This window comes from Crocodylus siamensis, chromosome 7 (assembly GCF_052110815.1).
Source record: "Crocodylus siamensis isolate JL-2025a chromosome 7, ASM5211081v1, whole genome shotgun sequence".
NCBI classification, from domain to species: domain Eukaryota; kingdom Metazoa; phylum Chordata; order Crocodylia; family Crocodylidae; genus Crocodylus; species Crocodylus siamensis.
Window position 1 is genome coordinate 56559143 of NC_143401.1, and position 14489 is coordinate 56573631.

At 45.6% G+C, this 14489-nt stretch overlaps 1 protein-coding gene and 1 long non-coding RNA gene across 4 annotated transcripts in view; one reads left to right on the forward strand and one right to left on the reverse strand.

Moving 5' to 3' along the window:
* Nucleotides 1-14489, forward strand: part of LOC149859836 (uncharacterized) — a 102240-nt gene that overhangs the window by 52289 nt on the left and 35462 nt on the right. The gene's annotated exons all lie outside the window — the stretch shown is intronic.
* PALD1 (phosphatase domain containing paladin 1) overlaps nucleotides 1-14489 on the reverse strand; it is a 199068-nt gene that overhangs the window by 27511 nt on the left and 157068 nt on the right. For all 3 annotated transcript variants that reach the window (XM_090057409.1, XM_090057410.1, XM_090057408.1), the window contains one exon: nucleotides 12369-12524. In XM_090057409.1, the coding sequence (XP_089913535.1) occupies nucleotides 12369-12524 (156 nt within the window). The remainder of the gene's footprint in view (nucleotides 1-12368; nucleotides 12525-14489) is intronic.

Consider the following 14489-nt stretch of genomic DNA (forward strand, 5'->3'; position numbering starts at 1 on the left):
ATGTATTCCTGAACTCAGATCAGAACAAAGCTCCCAACTGCACCCAAACAGGCATAAAGAGGAAACCAGTCCTCCAGCTGTTAGCACCAACTTAGTGAAGAGACACTTGGAGAGGCTGGATGTGTTTAAGTCAGCAGGCTCAGATGATCTTCATCCAGGGGTGCTGAAAGAATTGGCCAGTATCATAGCAAAGTTTGAGCACCCTTGGTACTCAGGTCAGGTCCCAGAGGACTGGAAAAGGGCCAATGTGGTCCCTATTTTCAAGAAGGGGAGGAAGGAAGTAACTATAGACTGGTTAGTCTCACCTCTATCCTTGGGAAAATCCTTGAAAAAATCATTAAGGATCACATTTGTGAGAGTCCAGTGGGGAAAGCAAAGCTAAAGGGCAACCAGCACGGATTCATAGCAGGTAGACAGTGCCTGACTAATCTTGTTTCTTTTTATGATCAAGTCACAAAATGCTTAGATGCAGGAATCGAGATGGATGTCATCTACTTGGATTTTAAGAAGGCCTTCAGTATGGTATTTTATTATATTCTCATAGATAAACTGAGAGACCGTGATGTAGATGACTACACAGTTAGGTGGGTGGCAAATTGGCTTAGGGGTCACACCCTGAGAGTGGTGGTGGATGGGTCAGTATTAACCTGGAAAAATGTGGGTAGCGGAATCCCACAAGGCTCAGTCCTTGGACCAGTGCTGTTCAATGTCTTCATCAATGACTTGGACAAGAGTGTAGAAAGCATTCTGTCCAAATTTGCTGATGATACCAAATTATGGGGTAAAGTTAACACACCAAAGGGTAAGGAACAAATCCAGGTGGATCTGGACAGGCTGGAAAATGGGTGGAACAGAATAGGATCCAATTTAATAAGGACAAATGCAAGGTGCTGCACCTAGGGAGAAGGAATCATCAGCACGCTTACAGGCTGGGGGAGGACCTTCTCAGCAGTACAGCAGCTGAAAGGGATCTTGGAGTCACTTAACTCCAAGACAAACATGAGTTGTCAATGTGATAAAGTGATCAGTAAAGCCAACCACACTTTATCATACATTAGCAGGGGCATGACAAACAGGTCCAAGGAGGGGATATTTCCCCTTTATGAGGCACTGGTCAGGCTGCAGTTGGAGCAAAGGCCTACAAGGAGAGATTGAGGACCCTGGATCTCTTCAGCCTCCACAAGAGAAGGTTGAGAGGGAATCTTGTGGCTGCCTACAAATTCATCAAGAGGGGGCAGCAAGGAATGGGGGAAGCTCTGTTTATTAGGGCACCCCTTGGAGCCACTAAGAACAACGGCCACAAACTGATGTAGAGCAGATTTAGGTTAGACATCAGAAAGAACTTCTTTATAGTAAGGGTGGCCAAAATCTGGAATGGGCTTCCAAGGGCGGTGGTGCTCTCCCCTAGCTTGGGGGTCTTTAAGATGAGGGTAGACAGGCACCTGGCTGGGGTCATCTGACCACAGGGCTCTTTCCTGTCCAGGGCAGGGGGGCAGACTCGATCTACTGAGGTCCCCTCTGACCCTAATATCTATGACTCTATGAGTGGTTTTCTTTAATCTTTACTAATTTATATGGAGGAGCCTCTGGGAACCCCATAAGACTGGGCCTCTAATATAGTCCATTGTCCGTTGGGATCTATTTATAAAACTTTTCTAAAAAGGTTTCCTGAATATATCATCTCAAATAGTATATAATTAAAAGTTTTAATCCCTATTCCATGATGATATATTTAAGCTTTAATATACCTTAAATAAAACTGTTTATACAGATTTATTTTTCTTAAAGCCATATTAACAGAAAAAAATTAAAAAATGCAATAAAAAAATCCGATTGTTAACTTTTTTTTAATTGTTGATTTTTATCCACCCTGTGGCTTCCCTGCCATCCAATCCTGCCATGCCAATATGTTTTTGACACTGCCCAAAAATGTTGCCAACCTCCAATTTAAATTATACCCATACTTCCTTGCCTGCCTACAACCCAAATGTTCTTAGGGCAGCTCTTGGTATAAATTAGAAGCCAATTAGTGAACTTCCTTCACCAACTCCTTCCCTAGGGAAATATGCTAAACCACCTTTACCTCAGTGCAGAAACATACCCTAAAGAAAGTCTCTCTTTCATGGGGCCTCTGGATGCAAAACAAGCAGATGTGATAAAACTATTAGTAAATCAACACCATAAGATTACTTAAGAGATGTTTCATTCTTATTGTCCAGGATGCCAAAAGGAGCCAAGTTATTACCCCCACAGGGGGCTCCCCCTGCCTACTTTCCACAATTAATCTGGAACAAATTCTCCTCTTATTGTTGCTAAGCTCACTTCAGGAAAAAGAACGAGCAGAGCATCAAAGCTGCAAGAGCTGACAAATCAGCTGTAATCTGTCAAGAATGCACATAAATTCCATTCTCTTCTGTGCACGTCCATCTGACCAAACCACAGGCTGAGATTAAACACCCCAATAACAACACAGGAGTCAGACGTTTTGAAATTCAGTGCATGGAGGGAGCAGGCAGGGATAGAAAGGGTCTATGTTACACAAAATATTTCTCTAATAGCTAGACCATAAGTTCCTGCTCAAAAAGCTGAGAAGTGGAGGGACAGGAGAAGGAAGTGAAAAGTGGGGGAAAAGAAACAAGAGTGTGAGGACCAACTGGGTCTAGAATTTACAAGGCCTCACAGCACATGCACACATTTCAGCTGCTCCTACCTAACAGCAGCTGTCTGTCATGGTGATTTCTACTCAAAGATAAGTGATGCCAAGCATGCATGGGTGACTGGTTCCTATTGAGCCTGAGGTGGCACCTGCAGAAGCTCGTGGCAGCAGGGCTGGCAAGCACCCGCAGAAGCCACTGGTGGCATCAGCAGTGGGGACGGCCCTGTCAGGGTGGGCACATGCCCCTCCCCACCCCTGTGTTCCCCCTAACAGTCACCTGTGCAAGCATGGATCCTGAAGTACCAGAAAACAGCCTCCCACATGTAAAGATTGAAGGAGAGCCTAATCAACTATGTGGAGTGAGGGGTCTTGTACCCCCTTTGGGCAGGGGGCTGGACTCGATGATCTCCCGAGGTCCCTTCCAGCCCTAATGTCTATGAAGTCTATGAATTTCTTATTGCCTGTGCAACTCTCTAGCCTGGATACAGAGTGTGGCTATGCCAGACAAGAGTGTGGCTATGCTCAAGGACATGATCTTTGAAACACAAAAGAACACCATTCCTGTAAAGAAGGTAGCAGGAGAGCTGGCAAGCCCTCCTGGTTTACTAGGTACATTGCAATACTCTTATAAAAGAAAAAATAGAGGTATATGCACAGTGGAAGCTAGGGACAGTCCTCAAGGAGGACTATACTTTAGTGGCTAGCACCTGCAGGGAAATGATCAGGGAAGCCAAAGCGGTGACTGAGTTTGTTAGCCATAGGAGTCAAGGACAACAAGTCCTTCTTTAGGTATGTAGGCAGTAGAATCTTTAGGTGGGTCGCGTCATGGGGGTTGCGATCCACCGGAGGTAGTTGTGGGGGTGCAAACCCCGAGGGGGAGAGTAAAGAGTTGGAGGCCAAGTGTGGCCGGGGCCGAGCCTGAGCCCTGCGGAGGTACAAGACCCCGAGCTGGAGAGTTGGGGCCAGGCATGGCTACAGCCACCTGAGCCCCCCCCAAGGAGGGAAGCCCCGAGACCCTGAGTAGAGGGGGCATTGTGAGCAGTGGGAAGCCCCCAGTTGTGAGGAGGACAGCATGGGAAGCCCCCCGTTGTGAAGGGGCAGCATGGGAACTGAGGGGGGCAGCAATGAGAAACCCCAATAGAAGCCCATTGTGAGGGACAGAGATGTGGAGCCCAGTGAAGGAAGAACAGGGGCTCAGCCAGAGAGAGGGAGCTGAGAAGGAAAACAAGTAGAAGTGTGGGACCCCAGCTTAACACCTTGGGACAGCTGGTAAGCAACATTCAGGAAAAAACTGAACTCCTGAATGCCCACTTTGCTTCAGTATTTCACCAGACCATGGGGAAAGTCAAGCAAGATAAATCTCATGGGGGGGCACACCAGGACCAACAGTCTGCCCACTGTGGATGCTGAGCGGGCGCAATACCAACTAGAAAAGCTAGACATTTATAAGTCAGCAGGACCAGATGGACTTCATCTGAGAGTACTGAAGGAGCTGGCTGAGGTCATCGTGGAACCCCTGGCGAAGCTCTTTCAGAATTCATGGCACACAGGGGAGATCCCCAAGGATTGGAACAGGGCCAGCATTGTGCCCATCTTTAAGAACGGGAAAAGCGAGGACCCAGGCAACTATAGGCCAATCAGCCTGTTGTCTTGGTGCGAAGTGGCCAGTGGTGTCCCACAGGGGTTCATGCTTGGACCAGTGCTTTTCACCATCTTTATCAATGATTTTTATCAGAGAGTAAAAAGCTGACTGGCAAAGTTCACAGATGACACCAAGTTATGGGGCAGTGTGGGTATGCCAGAAGATAGGTTGCTGATACAGGAGGACCTGGATAGGCTAGAGAGTTGTACAGAGTGGAACCAGATGAAGTTTAACACTTCCAAGGGTAAGGTGCTCCATCTGAGGGCAAATAAACCCTCAACATACATACGGGCTTGGAGGTGACAGCCTGACCTGCACTATGGCTGAAAAGGACCTAGGGGTAATGACTGACCACTGCATGAACATGAGCTGTCAGTGCAATGCAGGGGCCAGCAGGGCAAACAACACACTGGCATGCATCAACTGATACATCTCATGCAAAATTAAGGAAATGATACGCCCGCTGTACTCAGTGCTGGTGAGACCACAGTTGGAATATTGTGTCCAGTTCTGGGTGGCACACTTCAATAAGGACATGGAAAAACTTGAGAGAGTCCAGAGCAGAGCCACCCGTATGATCAGGGACTTGCAAAGCAAACCATATGAGGAAAGGCTGAGGGACCCTGGGCCTCTTTAGCCTAAAAAAAGAGAAGGTTGAGCGGGGACTTGATAGCGGCTTACCACTATATCAGAGGAGTGCATCAGGAGCTCAGTGAACAACTGTTCACTAGGGCACCCCTGGGGAAGACCAGGACCAATGGATATAAACTCCTGGAGGCTGCTTCAGGCTTAATACCAGGAAAAACTCCTTCATAGTCAGGGTGACCAGACTGTGAAATAAACTTGCTCCAGATGTGGTGCAGTCACCTACCCTGGAGGTTTTCAAGAGAAGACTGGACAGTCACCTCGCTGGCATCACTTGACCCCAGTTGTCTTCCTGCCTAGAGCAGAGGGGCTGGACCCGATGATCTGCAAGGTCCTTTCCAGCCCCTAACAATCTATGAGTCTATGAATCTATGAAGTCTACTCACCCACACAGTACTTACAGATGGTATTCAAGATAGCTTAACAAAGAAGAGTAGGAGGTAAGTAGATTAAGTGACCCACTGTAAGACATATTTCCAGACTTTAAATAATTCTTATACAGAGCCTCTCAACCCCATCAGCATCTTTACATACAAAGATCAGATTTTCTAGTCACCCACTCAGACCATTTAGGAGGCTGCTTCTGTTGGTTTTGACATGCCTTTATTTTCATTGATCATCCCAGTAATGCCAAAAATTTTCACTAGTGATGAACATCAAGAGATCTAGACATACTAGTGCCAGGACGTTAAATAGTGACAATGACAGAAGAAATCTTTCTGAAGCAGTTTAGTAGAAATGGCTACCAAACCCCCATGTACAGTCCTTCAAATTTAGCTTAATTGGATTCCTAATTGATTTAAGATTAACCAAAATAGAGGGCCTGGCCTATATCAGATGTTATATCATGCCCAAAGTCTTTTAAAGACTTATTGGGCACTTTTATATGATCTTGGTAGGGGGGGTAGAGGGAGCAGTGCTTTAATCAGCACCAACTTAGAGCCACTCTAATTAAAGCACCCCCGCATCTCCTGTACCAGTGTCTCCGTGCCTAAAAGTGGCGGCGGGGGCTCTTCAACTAAAGCGCATCAAACAAGCTTTAGTTCAAGTGCCCCTGCCGCCATTTTTAAGCATGGGGACACTAATACATGAAACACAGAAGGCTGCTGGATTGTAGCAATTGCCACACTCCAGCAGACTCAATTGAGTCTGCTCCAACACGCTGGAATTCAAGCACATCAGAGCAGCCTCTGTGCTTGTGTATAGGCACCCTTTGTGTTCACCTGTATCAGTTTAAAAATCACATTCATGTAACAACTTTGGTATACTGACAAGCTTGGCACTGGGAATTTTTCAGGTGTATTTAATCTGCTGACAGAGGGCTGAGTAACTAGCATCACTCAGCTGTGATATAGGACAGACAAGAGTGATTCTGATGGGCGATGGCTAGAAAATGGTATTTAGAGGTTTGCAATAGACTTGTAGGTAAAGTAAATACTGCATTAGAACAATGTTTCAAGGGAATGGCAAGGGTTTTGATTTCTAAAAGCCTGTTTGTAACAAAGTCTCCTTCAAGGCCCACTGTCTCTGAAGCCAGCAAATACACAGGCTGAAAGAACAAAGACATGTACCACACTATTCCATAGCATGAACAGTGTACTGAAACAGAGGTAAGGACTCCCCCACATTGGCATTAGGTCACAGTGCCCAACTACAGAGCCTTTGGGATTTCTGATTTTGGTGAACAGACCAAATTAGGAGGCCTGGTAAATAACTAAATTAAGTTGTGTGTATGTGATGGGTTTGTTGAAACAAAGAAATATGCTGAGAGGACAGAACATGGACAGTATGACTACCACAGGGAAACTAATCAACAATGCCTGGGAATGAAAAGTCATCAGAGGGAAGAAAGAATACAAAAGAAGCAATTTCAGAGCACCAAAGGTTTCCCAAGAGGGGAACCCAAGGCCACCACGGACAGAGGGCACATCACCAGCCCATCTCACCCACTCGACTGGGACATGGCTTTCAACCTCCAGGCTCCTGACATCTGACATTAAAACCTTGGGGTGAAGCTCATGTACTGATCAGATGTACCCTCCCTCTGTGTCAGCTCTAGGACTGGTAGATGTAGAATCAGGGAGTGGGGGGTGGGAAGAGGTATTTTGTTTTCCTTCCCTGCATTATTTTTATTTGCTATCACTGTATCAACATTCGCCTATTATAAAATGGAGAAGTCGAAGTCAGTCTAAGGGTTTCGGTCCACCTGAAACAAGGTATCTGGGTTATAAATCCAGTGCCAAATGAACTTCAGGAGTCTTAGTCTCTCCTCTGTTGTCTGGAAGCATGGCAGATTGTCCATATTGTAGCCAATCTCAAGGATAGAAGTGGGCAGGATAAACAAAGGGAATTTCAATTTATCTGGGCACTGCCAGACCAGTTTCTTGCTGTTTTTCTAACAATGCTAACACTCCCAACTGTCCAGAGCCCCAAAATAAATTTCAATCGGTTTAATTCAGGTTTAATGTAATGTTTAGAGTGCAACACTTACTGTGTTGTATTATACTTCAACAAGAGCACATGAACTGCAGCTAAAAAAGGGCAGGTACTAGTGCAAGTTCAAGAGTAATTAACAAATATGACAGATGTAACCATAGGAAGCAAGAGAGGATGTAACTAGGTCTGTATTAAAAAAAAAAAGGAGTGCAAGACAGGCATTTAGAGGGAAAAACATTACAGGGTAGCAGAGCTAGACAGATAGGTGGAGGGAGCTGGATGGGCTATGTGGCTTCTTTCCAGCCCAAAATGTTGCTATTTAAAACACGGCCAGAGGGAAATAAAGTTAGAAGGCCCCTGTGCCTCCTGTCTAAATGAGTCAAATTGAGGAGGCAACATTTGGGTGATTCCATTCTAACTGGTGGTTTCCATACAGGTTTTTTGGACATCCTCCCTGCACCTCACATAATAACAAACCTTTAAGAATTGGTCTATATTGCCCTGTTACACATCTGGGACACCTGCCAAAACACATGCCCTGCCCACTTGCTCCCATTCAGTATGCCCCAAATTCTGGGAATGACATGACATAGTTGCCTAAGAATGGTCCTGAGTGCATGCCAAAAAGGACAGCAGAAACACAAACCCTTGGCAAAGTACTGGGACATGTGTTCAGTGCCCGCCAAGCTAGGCACATGGCCCTGATGCTGGGCTTTCGTGCATGCTGACCTGAAGGATTTTGACTGGATAAAAGAAACAGCAGTTGCTCAGATAAAAGGGATAAAATGTTTTTGAAAGGTTTTGGGGAGTTTCTTTGGCCATTGTTCTTGTGTCCATGTGATTCTCGTGAAGTTCGAGTCTATTCTCTTGGTGCAGAGGCTACAAGGTTATTGTAGAATCCTAAAGGTATACTGGACATCTGGAGAAGACTGTATTATATAGTCATATCAGGAATTAAAGTGCAAATGGTGTGACACAGCTCAGGGACACCATACTGGAACCGCTTGGTTCTGGAAGATCCTAACCTGTGAACAATGTACCAAATGAAGAAGAAAGTAACTATTTTGTAGGGAAGTCCAAGACGGCTGCAGTAATAATAGCCCATTCTGAACCTAGGGCAGCATGGAACTGAAAGCAAACTGTTTCTAAGGGTCTGCACTTCTTTCTATGGGGCAAGATGGTGACTGTGAACAGTGCTTAGTAAGGACAAGGTAGACACTAATGAAAAACACAAGTAAATTAAACTGTTCCTGAAGGTAATTTCTACTGAAAATAGTGCAGTGACTTTATTATTTGCAGTGTAAGTATATGGGACCAAACATTCAGTTAGGTTTCGGATGAAAAAGGACCAGCTCTCAAACACTCACCATGCCCCTTGAACTGAACTCAAAATGCATACCTATGAGGTTGTATAAAACTTGCTTGGGGTGGCCCTTCAACTTAACTATCATTCTTGTCCTTTTTCAACTACTTATGCAGTTGAGGTGGAGTGTGCAGGTAACCAGTAACTTTGAGTAGGGAAGGGTAAGAACCAGCAGAAGCAGAGGCTTGGACAAGCCAATTAAGAAATCAAACTTTGGGGAACAAATCCATACATTCCTGGAGGTTCTTTGCAGATGAAGATATTAGGAAGGTGACTGCCCATGCTAGTTCCAGGCCCGCTGGTGACTAATCAGTCCAATCGCAGAGGGACAAATCTCTGTATCCTTCCTCCTCCTCTTCTCCTTGATGCAGACTCTGCACTGACATTCAAAGAGGGCTGTTGCCTTTTTGATTTGGAGCCGCCAGGCAGAAAAGGACCTCTTCAGGGTGCCCTTGAAACACTTGCGTGGGGCCCCTCTGTCACATTACCCAGTCATCAGTTCCCCATATAGCATGGCCTTCAGTATGCAGTTGTCATCCAACCAGGTTATGTGGCCAGACCACCATAGCTGAGTCTGCAGAAGTTTTGGCTCTTTGTAACACCTCCACATTAATGACGTAATCCTGTCTAGGGGCGACATGTAGGGGGGCATGTGGGTGCACATGCACCCTCTGAGCATGGTGGTGCACCCCCTACAAAAAGGCAGCATTTGTGGGTGGTCCGTGATCCCCAATGGCTCCCACCAACACTGACCTTTGCTCTCCTCCCCCCGCTGACAGTGCTGGCGGCATCTGTGGGAACTCTCCTGCTTACCGCCACCACACTCCTGCCATTACTACTGTGGTCCTGGTCCCACCCTGCCCCTTCAGCCACCAGGAGCACGCGTCATTCGTAATCCTGCCAACAGATCTTGAGAATGGTGCGGAGGCAGCGCTGATGAAAATGCTACAGGAGGTGTATATGGTGGCAATATATGATCCATGATTCAGTACTGTGCAGTAGAGTGGAAATAACAACAGCTCTGAACACTTTAACTCTGGCCTGTGCCCATCAGGGCCATGCGAAGCTTCAGTAGCCGATTAGATTCAGAGAAGACTTGGCCCAATTTGGCAGCCAAATCTCTGAATCTGAATCAAATCAGGTGACCCATTAATATCTCAATTGAATCAGAAGCCTCCGAATCGATTTGGAGATTCTGCCATAGACTGTACAGGCAGGCACTATGCAGTGCTAGTGGGAGCAGCCAGACAAGCACCGGCTTGAGACAGCAACCCTGGGAGAAGCTGCGACTCCCCAGCTGTTCCCTCCCATTGGGGTGAGGCAGGCAGTGCTGGCAGCCCCTGGAGAAGCCACAGGGGTTGTGGGGAATGATCACGGAGCTTGAGGATTGAACCGGGAGCTGGGGGGAATGATCTAACTGGGAGCTTCCCCCCAGCTCCCAGTTAGATTCCCCAGTTCAATCCCCCGGCTCCCAATCATTTCTCCCTAGCCCCCATAGCTTCTCCCAGAGCTGCCAGCACTGCCTGCCTCACCCCAGTGGTGGGGGCAGACAGGGGAGCAACTGGATGAGCTGCAGCTAGAGCCAACAGCCCTGAGAGAAGCCACGGGGCTGGAGGAAATGATTGGGAGCTGGAGGATCAAGCCAGGAGCTGAGGAATCAAACCAAGAGCTGGAGAGAAGCCCCTGTTCATTCCCCCAGATCCCTGATCACTCCCCACCCCCAGGCCCTGCGATGACTCCTGGGGCTGCCAGCATTGCCTGCCTCACCCCCGCATGGAGCAGCTAGGACAGCAGCTGGATGAGCCCCAGCTTCTCTCGGGGCTGCCAGCTCAAGCCAGGGCTCATCTGGGTGCTCCCCCAGCTGCTCCCGTCAGCACTGCCTGCCTGTATAGTCTATGGCTAAATCAGATTCGGCGCTTAATAGCTTTGGATTTGGCCAAATCAAATTGGGACAGTGATTCAAATCACTGAATTAAATCACTGTCCCTCCAAAATCGCTGAATCCAAAGCAAATACTTTCCACTTCACACAGTCCTAGTGCCCATAGGTTGCGACTGTTCCAGACCTGCTTGAAGAATCTGCCAAAGACACTGCTGGCTTTTGAGAGTCTATTGTCTACCTCCTTGTCTATCATGGCATCATACGAGTAGACACTCCCCAGGCAGGTATGCTGCTTGACAGCATTTAGCTCAGTTCCTTCAATTATCATCTTCTGTGGCACGTAAGCTTGGCGTGGAGCTGCCTGATGAAGAGCTTCAGTCTTCCACAGCCTGATGGTGAGTCCAAAGAGTTGTGCTGCAGTAGTAAAGCAAGGGGTCATATCCTGCGGATCATGTTGGGTATGGGCCACCAGGGCACCATTATCTGCAAACAAAAGTTCACAGATGAGCTATTGTGAGGTATTTGTGTAGACCTGTAGCCGTCTGAGGTTGAAGAGGTTTCCATCTGTCCCGAAGCAGATGTAGATGTCTTCCTCACCTTCCCCAAGATTGTCTGATGCTTCACGGTGAAGAAAATGGTGAAGAAGGTAGGGGCAACTACATAGCCTTGCTTAACGCCATTGGAGATCAGGAAAGGACCCAAGAGGCTGTTATTGTACTTGACCTGCACATGCTGACTGTCATGGTATTGCCTGACCATGGTGAGGAACTTAGGTGGGCATCCAAGGTTCTTGAGAATCTTCCAGAAGCCCTCTTGGCTTAGGGTGTCTTGGCTTAGGGTGTCAAATCCCTAATAAGGTCAATGAAAGTGATGTACAGTTCCTCGTTTGGCACCTGGCACTTTTCCTGTATTTGCCTGAGCACAGATACCATATCTATTGTGCCTCTGTTTGCTCTGAAGCCATATTGGCTCTCCGGGAGGACCTCTTCTGCTATGGCAGGCATAAGCCTGTTCAAGAAGAGTCTAGCACATATCCATATAAAAGCTTCTGAACTGTACTACCGAGTGTGTGTGTGCATGTGTGTGCCCGTGTGCACTCTTGCTTTAAGAATCTCCATCGTACTGAGTAACACATTCAGCGGCATATTGGGATTGCACACTGTCAATAATCCAATACAACATTTATGCTAGAGGCAATAAACCTGAAGCAATTTTGAAATAAGAAAAATATTATACCACTTGTCTTTTGATTTGGCATACCGATTCTGTCTGTGCTTTGGCATTAGTGGACCAAGAGGAAAGCACAGAGATAACTCTTATATGGGCCTCAGCCTATTCTAGGAAAAGAGAGAGAGAGAGAGTCAAGAGAGAAAGGAAAGGGAAGAGAGAGTCAGGGTGGAGGCTTTGGGTCTTTTTTTTCCCCATTCAAACATGGTAAACACTGAATATTCCTATCTGTAACCAAGTTAACACATGAACACAGAGACAGGTGGGCAAAAGGCTGGGTAAATTAATGCACTCCCATCACAGAGCCCCAATATGAACAGGTCAGGTTTGCAGAATATTGCTTTGGTGAAAGCTTTGAATTAAAAAATAAATCAAGCTTATAAGCAGAAAAAAGAAAAAAAGTCATCATGTCACCACAATTTAAAATAGAGGATTGAACGCAAGCCCTGTTAGCATATACCTAGCAGGGCTAATTTCCCTGCCCATGTTCTTGCTATAGAGGTCAGGAAAACTCTTACCTCATGCATCCAAACACTAAACGGCCTCTGCCAAGAATCCTTTTTCTCCAGATGCAGGTATGCATTGAACAGGATCAGACAGATATAGCGTTCCAAGTACTGTAGGCTCCTCAGCTGCAATGTCCTCATTTCTTTCTCTTCCTTCGCTGTTTTCCCCTGAAATGAAAAATCAGTAACTGGGTTTGCTTTTGATATTAGGTAGGTAACTCAGAACCCCATTAGGATCAACCTGAAAAGCATATACAGGTATGCACTAAATAATAAACAGCTATACACCAGGGGCCTACATCTAGAGCTGATAAAAGCAGGAAGGCAAAGAGAGAACACTTCTTTTAAAAGAATATTTTATTTCCTTGTTGTCTGGACAGAACAGTTAAGAGCAAGGCATCTGATCATCCAAATGACATCTGACTTGTAATTTTGCAGAAAGGGAAGAGTACAATTAGCTTCAGTATTTTGGGAGACATGTAGGAAATGAGTAACTGTGAGCTTAGCTGGTATATGAAACGGTTCTTCTAAGACATTTCTGAATTCTCAGCTGAGCAATTCCACAGTGGTCAGAATGCCTCCTAAATTTTAAGAACAGTTCATCTCAAGAAGTGTTTGTCCCCTTGAGTGAGTGACCTGCTGCAAAAAGGTCTATCTCCTTCTCTTTTAAGGATATGTGTACAGTTGAGATGCTCCCACCATTAGGGCTTTTTCCCTTGGAACAAAAAAATCCATTTTACGGCAGCAAATCCTTTTTGTGGTCTTTTAGATAGCTACGGTAATTATGTGTACGATTGAAGGGGTTCTCCCAACCAAAATAAGATGGACATTTCATGTCACTGGCGAGCTCCCATTTAACATCCCCACTGGAATTTACCTTGAATGGCTTTCACAAAGCAGAAATTCCCATAATTCAGTGGGAAGCACTATGAAGAATGTATTATATCAGGGACGCCCTTCTGTAAATCCACCAGCTTGTCTATCAGGGAATACACTCTCTTGTCATGGAGCAAAATCCCTTCCCTCATTATCCCATCAATCCCTTGTGTCAGCCATGTCTGTCCATTTTTTAAAAGTTACCATGCTGTTAAAAGACTGCAAACACTGAAATCTGAGGGATTGGTCTGTGTTCAGTTTTTCTCTGTACGAGTAGTATGACTCTTCCTGCCTCAGACAAAGTCAACACATTTTATTTTTTTGTTGCTTTTTTCACTACAGTGACATCATACTATGTCTCCTTGGCAACTACAGAAGTAGCTAGTGATTTCACAATGTTTATATTAAAAATGAATGAGAGGGAGCTGTCTCTAATGGCTTCAATATACACAAAGCTCTGACCTTTCCATATATCAATCAGCCTTCCCTCAATGCATAGCAGGCCACCCACAACTCTTATTTTAACTCTCTGTAGAAAAGGAAGGACTCCATTTGCTGGGTCTAAATCACTAGTTTCTTCAAAAGCACCACTGTGAACAAGAGGCAAGATAGTTCAACCACCTTTTAAAGCTTACAGGCACTGTGAAAGAGACCCAATTTTTCTCCAGTTGAGCTAACGATGTATTAGCAAGTAACACACGGGCAAAGGAATATTTTTGCAGGTGCATGCTGGCCTTTGCTTTTCAAGCAGTTGGCCCTTTATACCTTGATGTATGATGCATTTATGACTGTAAATATTAGTCTGTCTTGATGTTTAGAAGATCTTAAAAGTTCCCTGAAAACACCCTCAAATCAAGTATTTTGGAAGGAAGTGTCACCTTCTGCTGGTTACAGAAATAGGTATGAACTTTAGCATCATTCTTACATTAACTTGGCAGTTTAAGCTCTCCTTAACTTGTGGTTTCAACTGTATAAAAACTTCCTCTTTGACATGTAGTCTACAAAAATAGAAGAGGTATGGCTATGTGTGTGTGTACTATGGAACTGCCAGGAATAGGCATTCTGTGCCTCTTCAGACTATAAACTGTACCCTGTCTTTGTTATGACTGTTCTATTTTTGAGTGGCCAGGAGCTTTGAGCCACGGAATTGGTTCTTTTTTGACTACTGTCCCTAACTTGACCTTGATCAAGGCACAATCTCACAACAGAAGTATTTCAGGGCAGCATCAATTTCCAGGTGTCCTGAGGTTTTGAGTC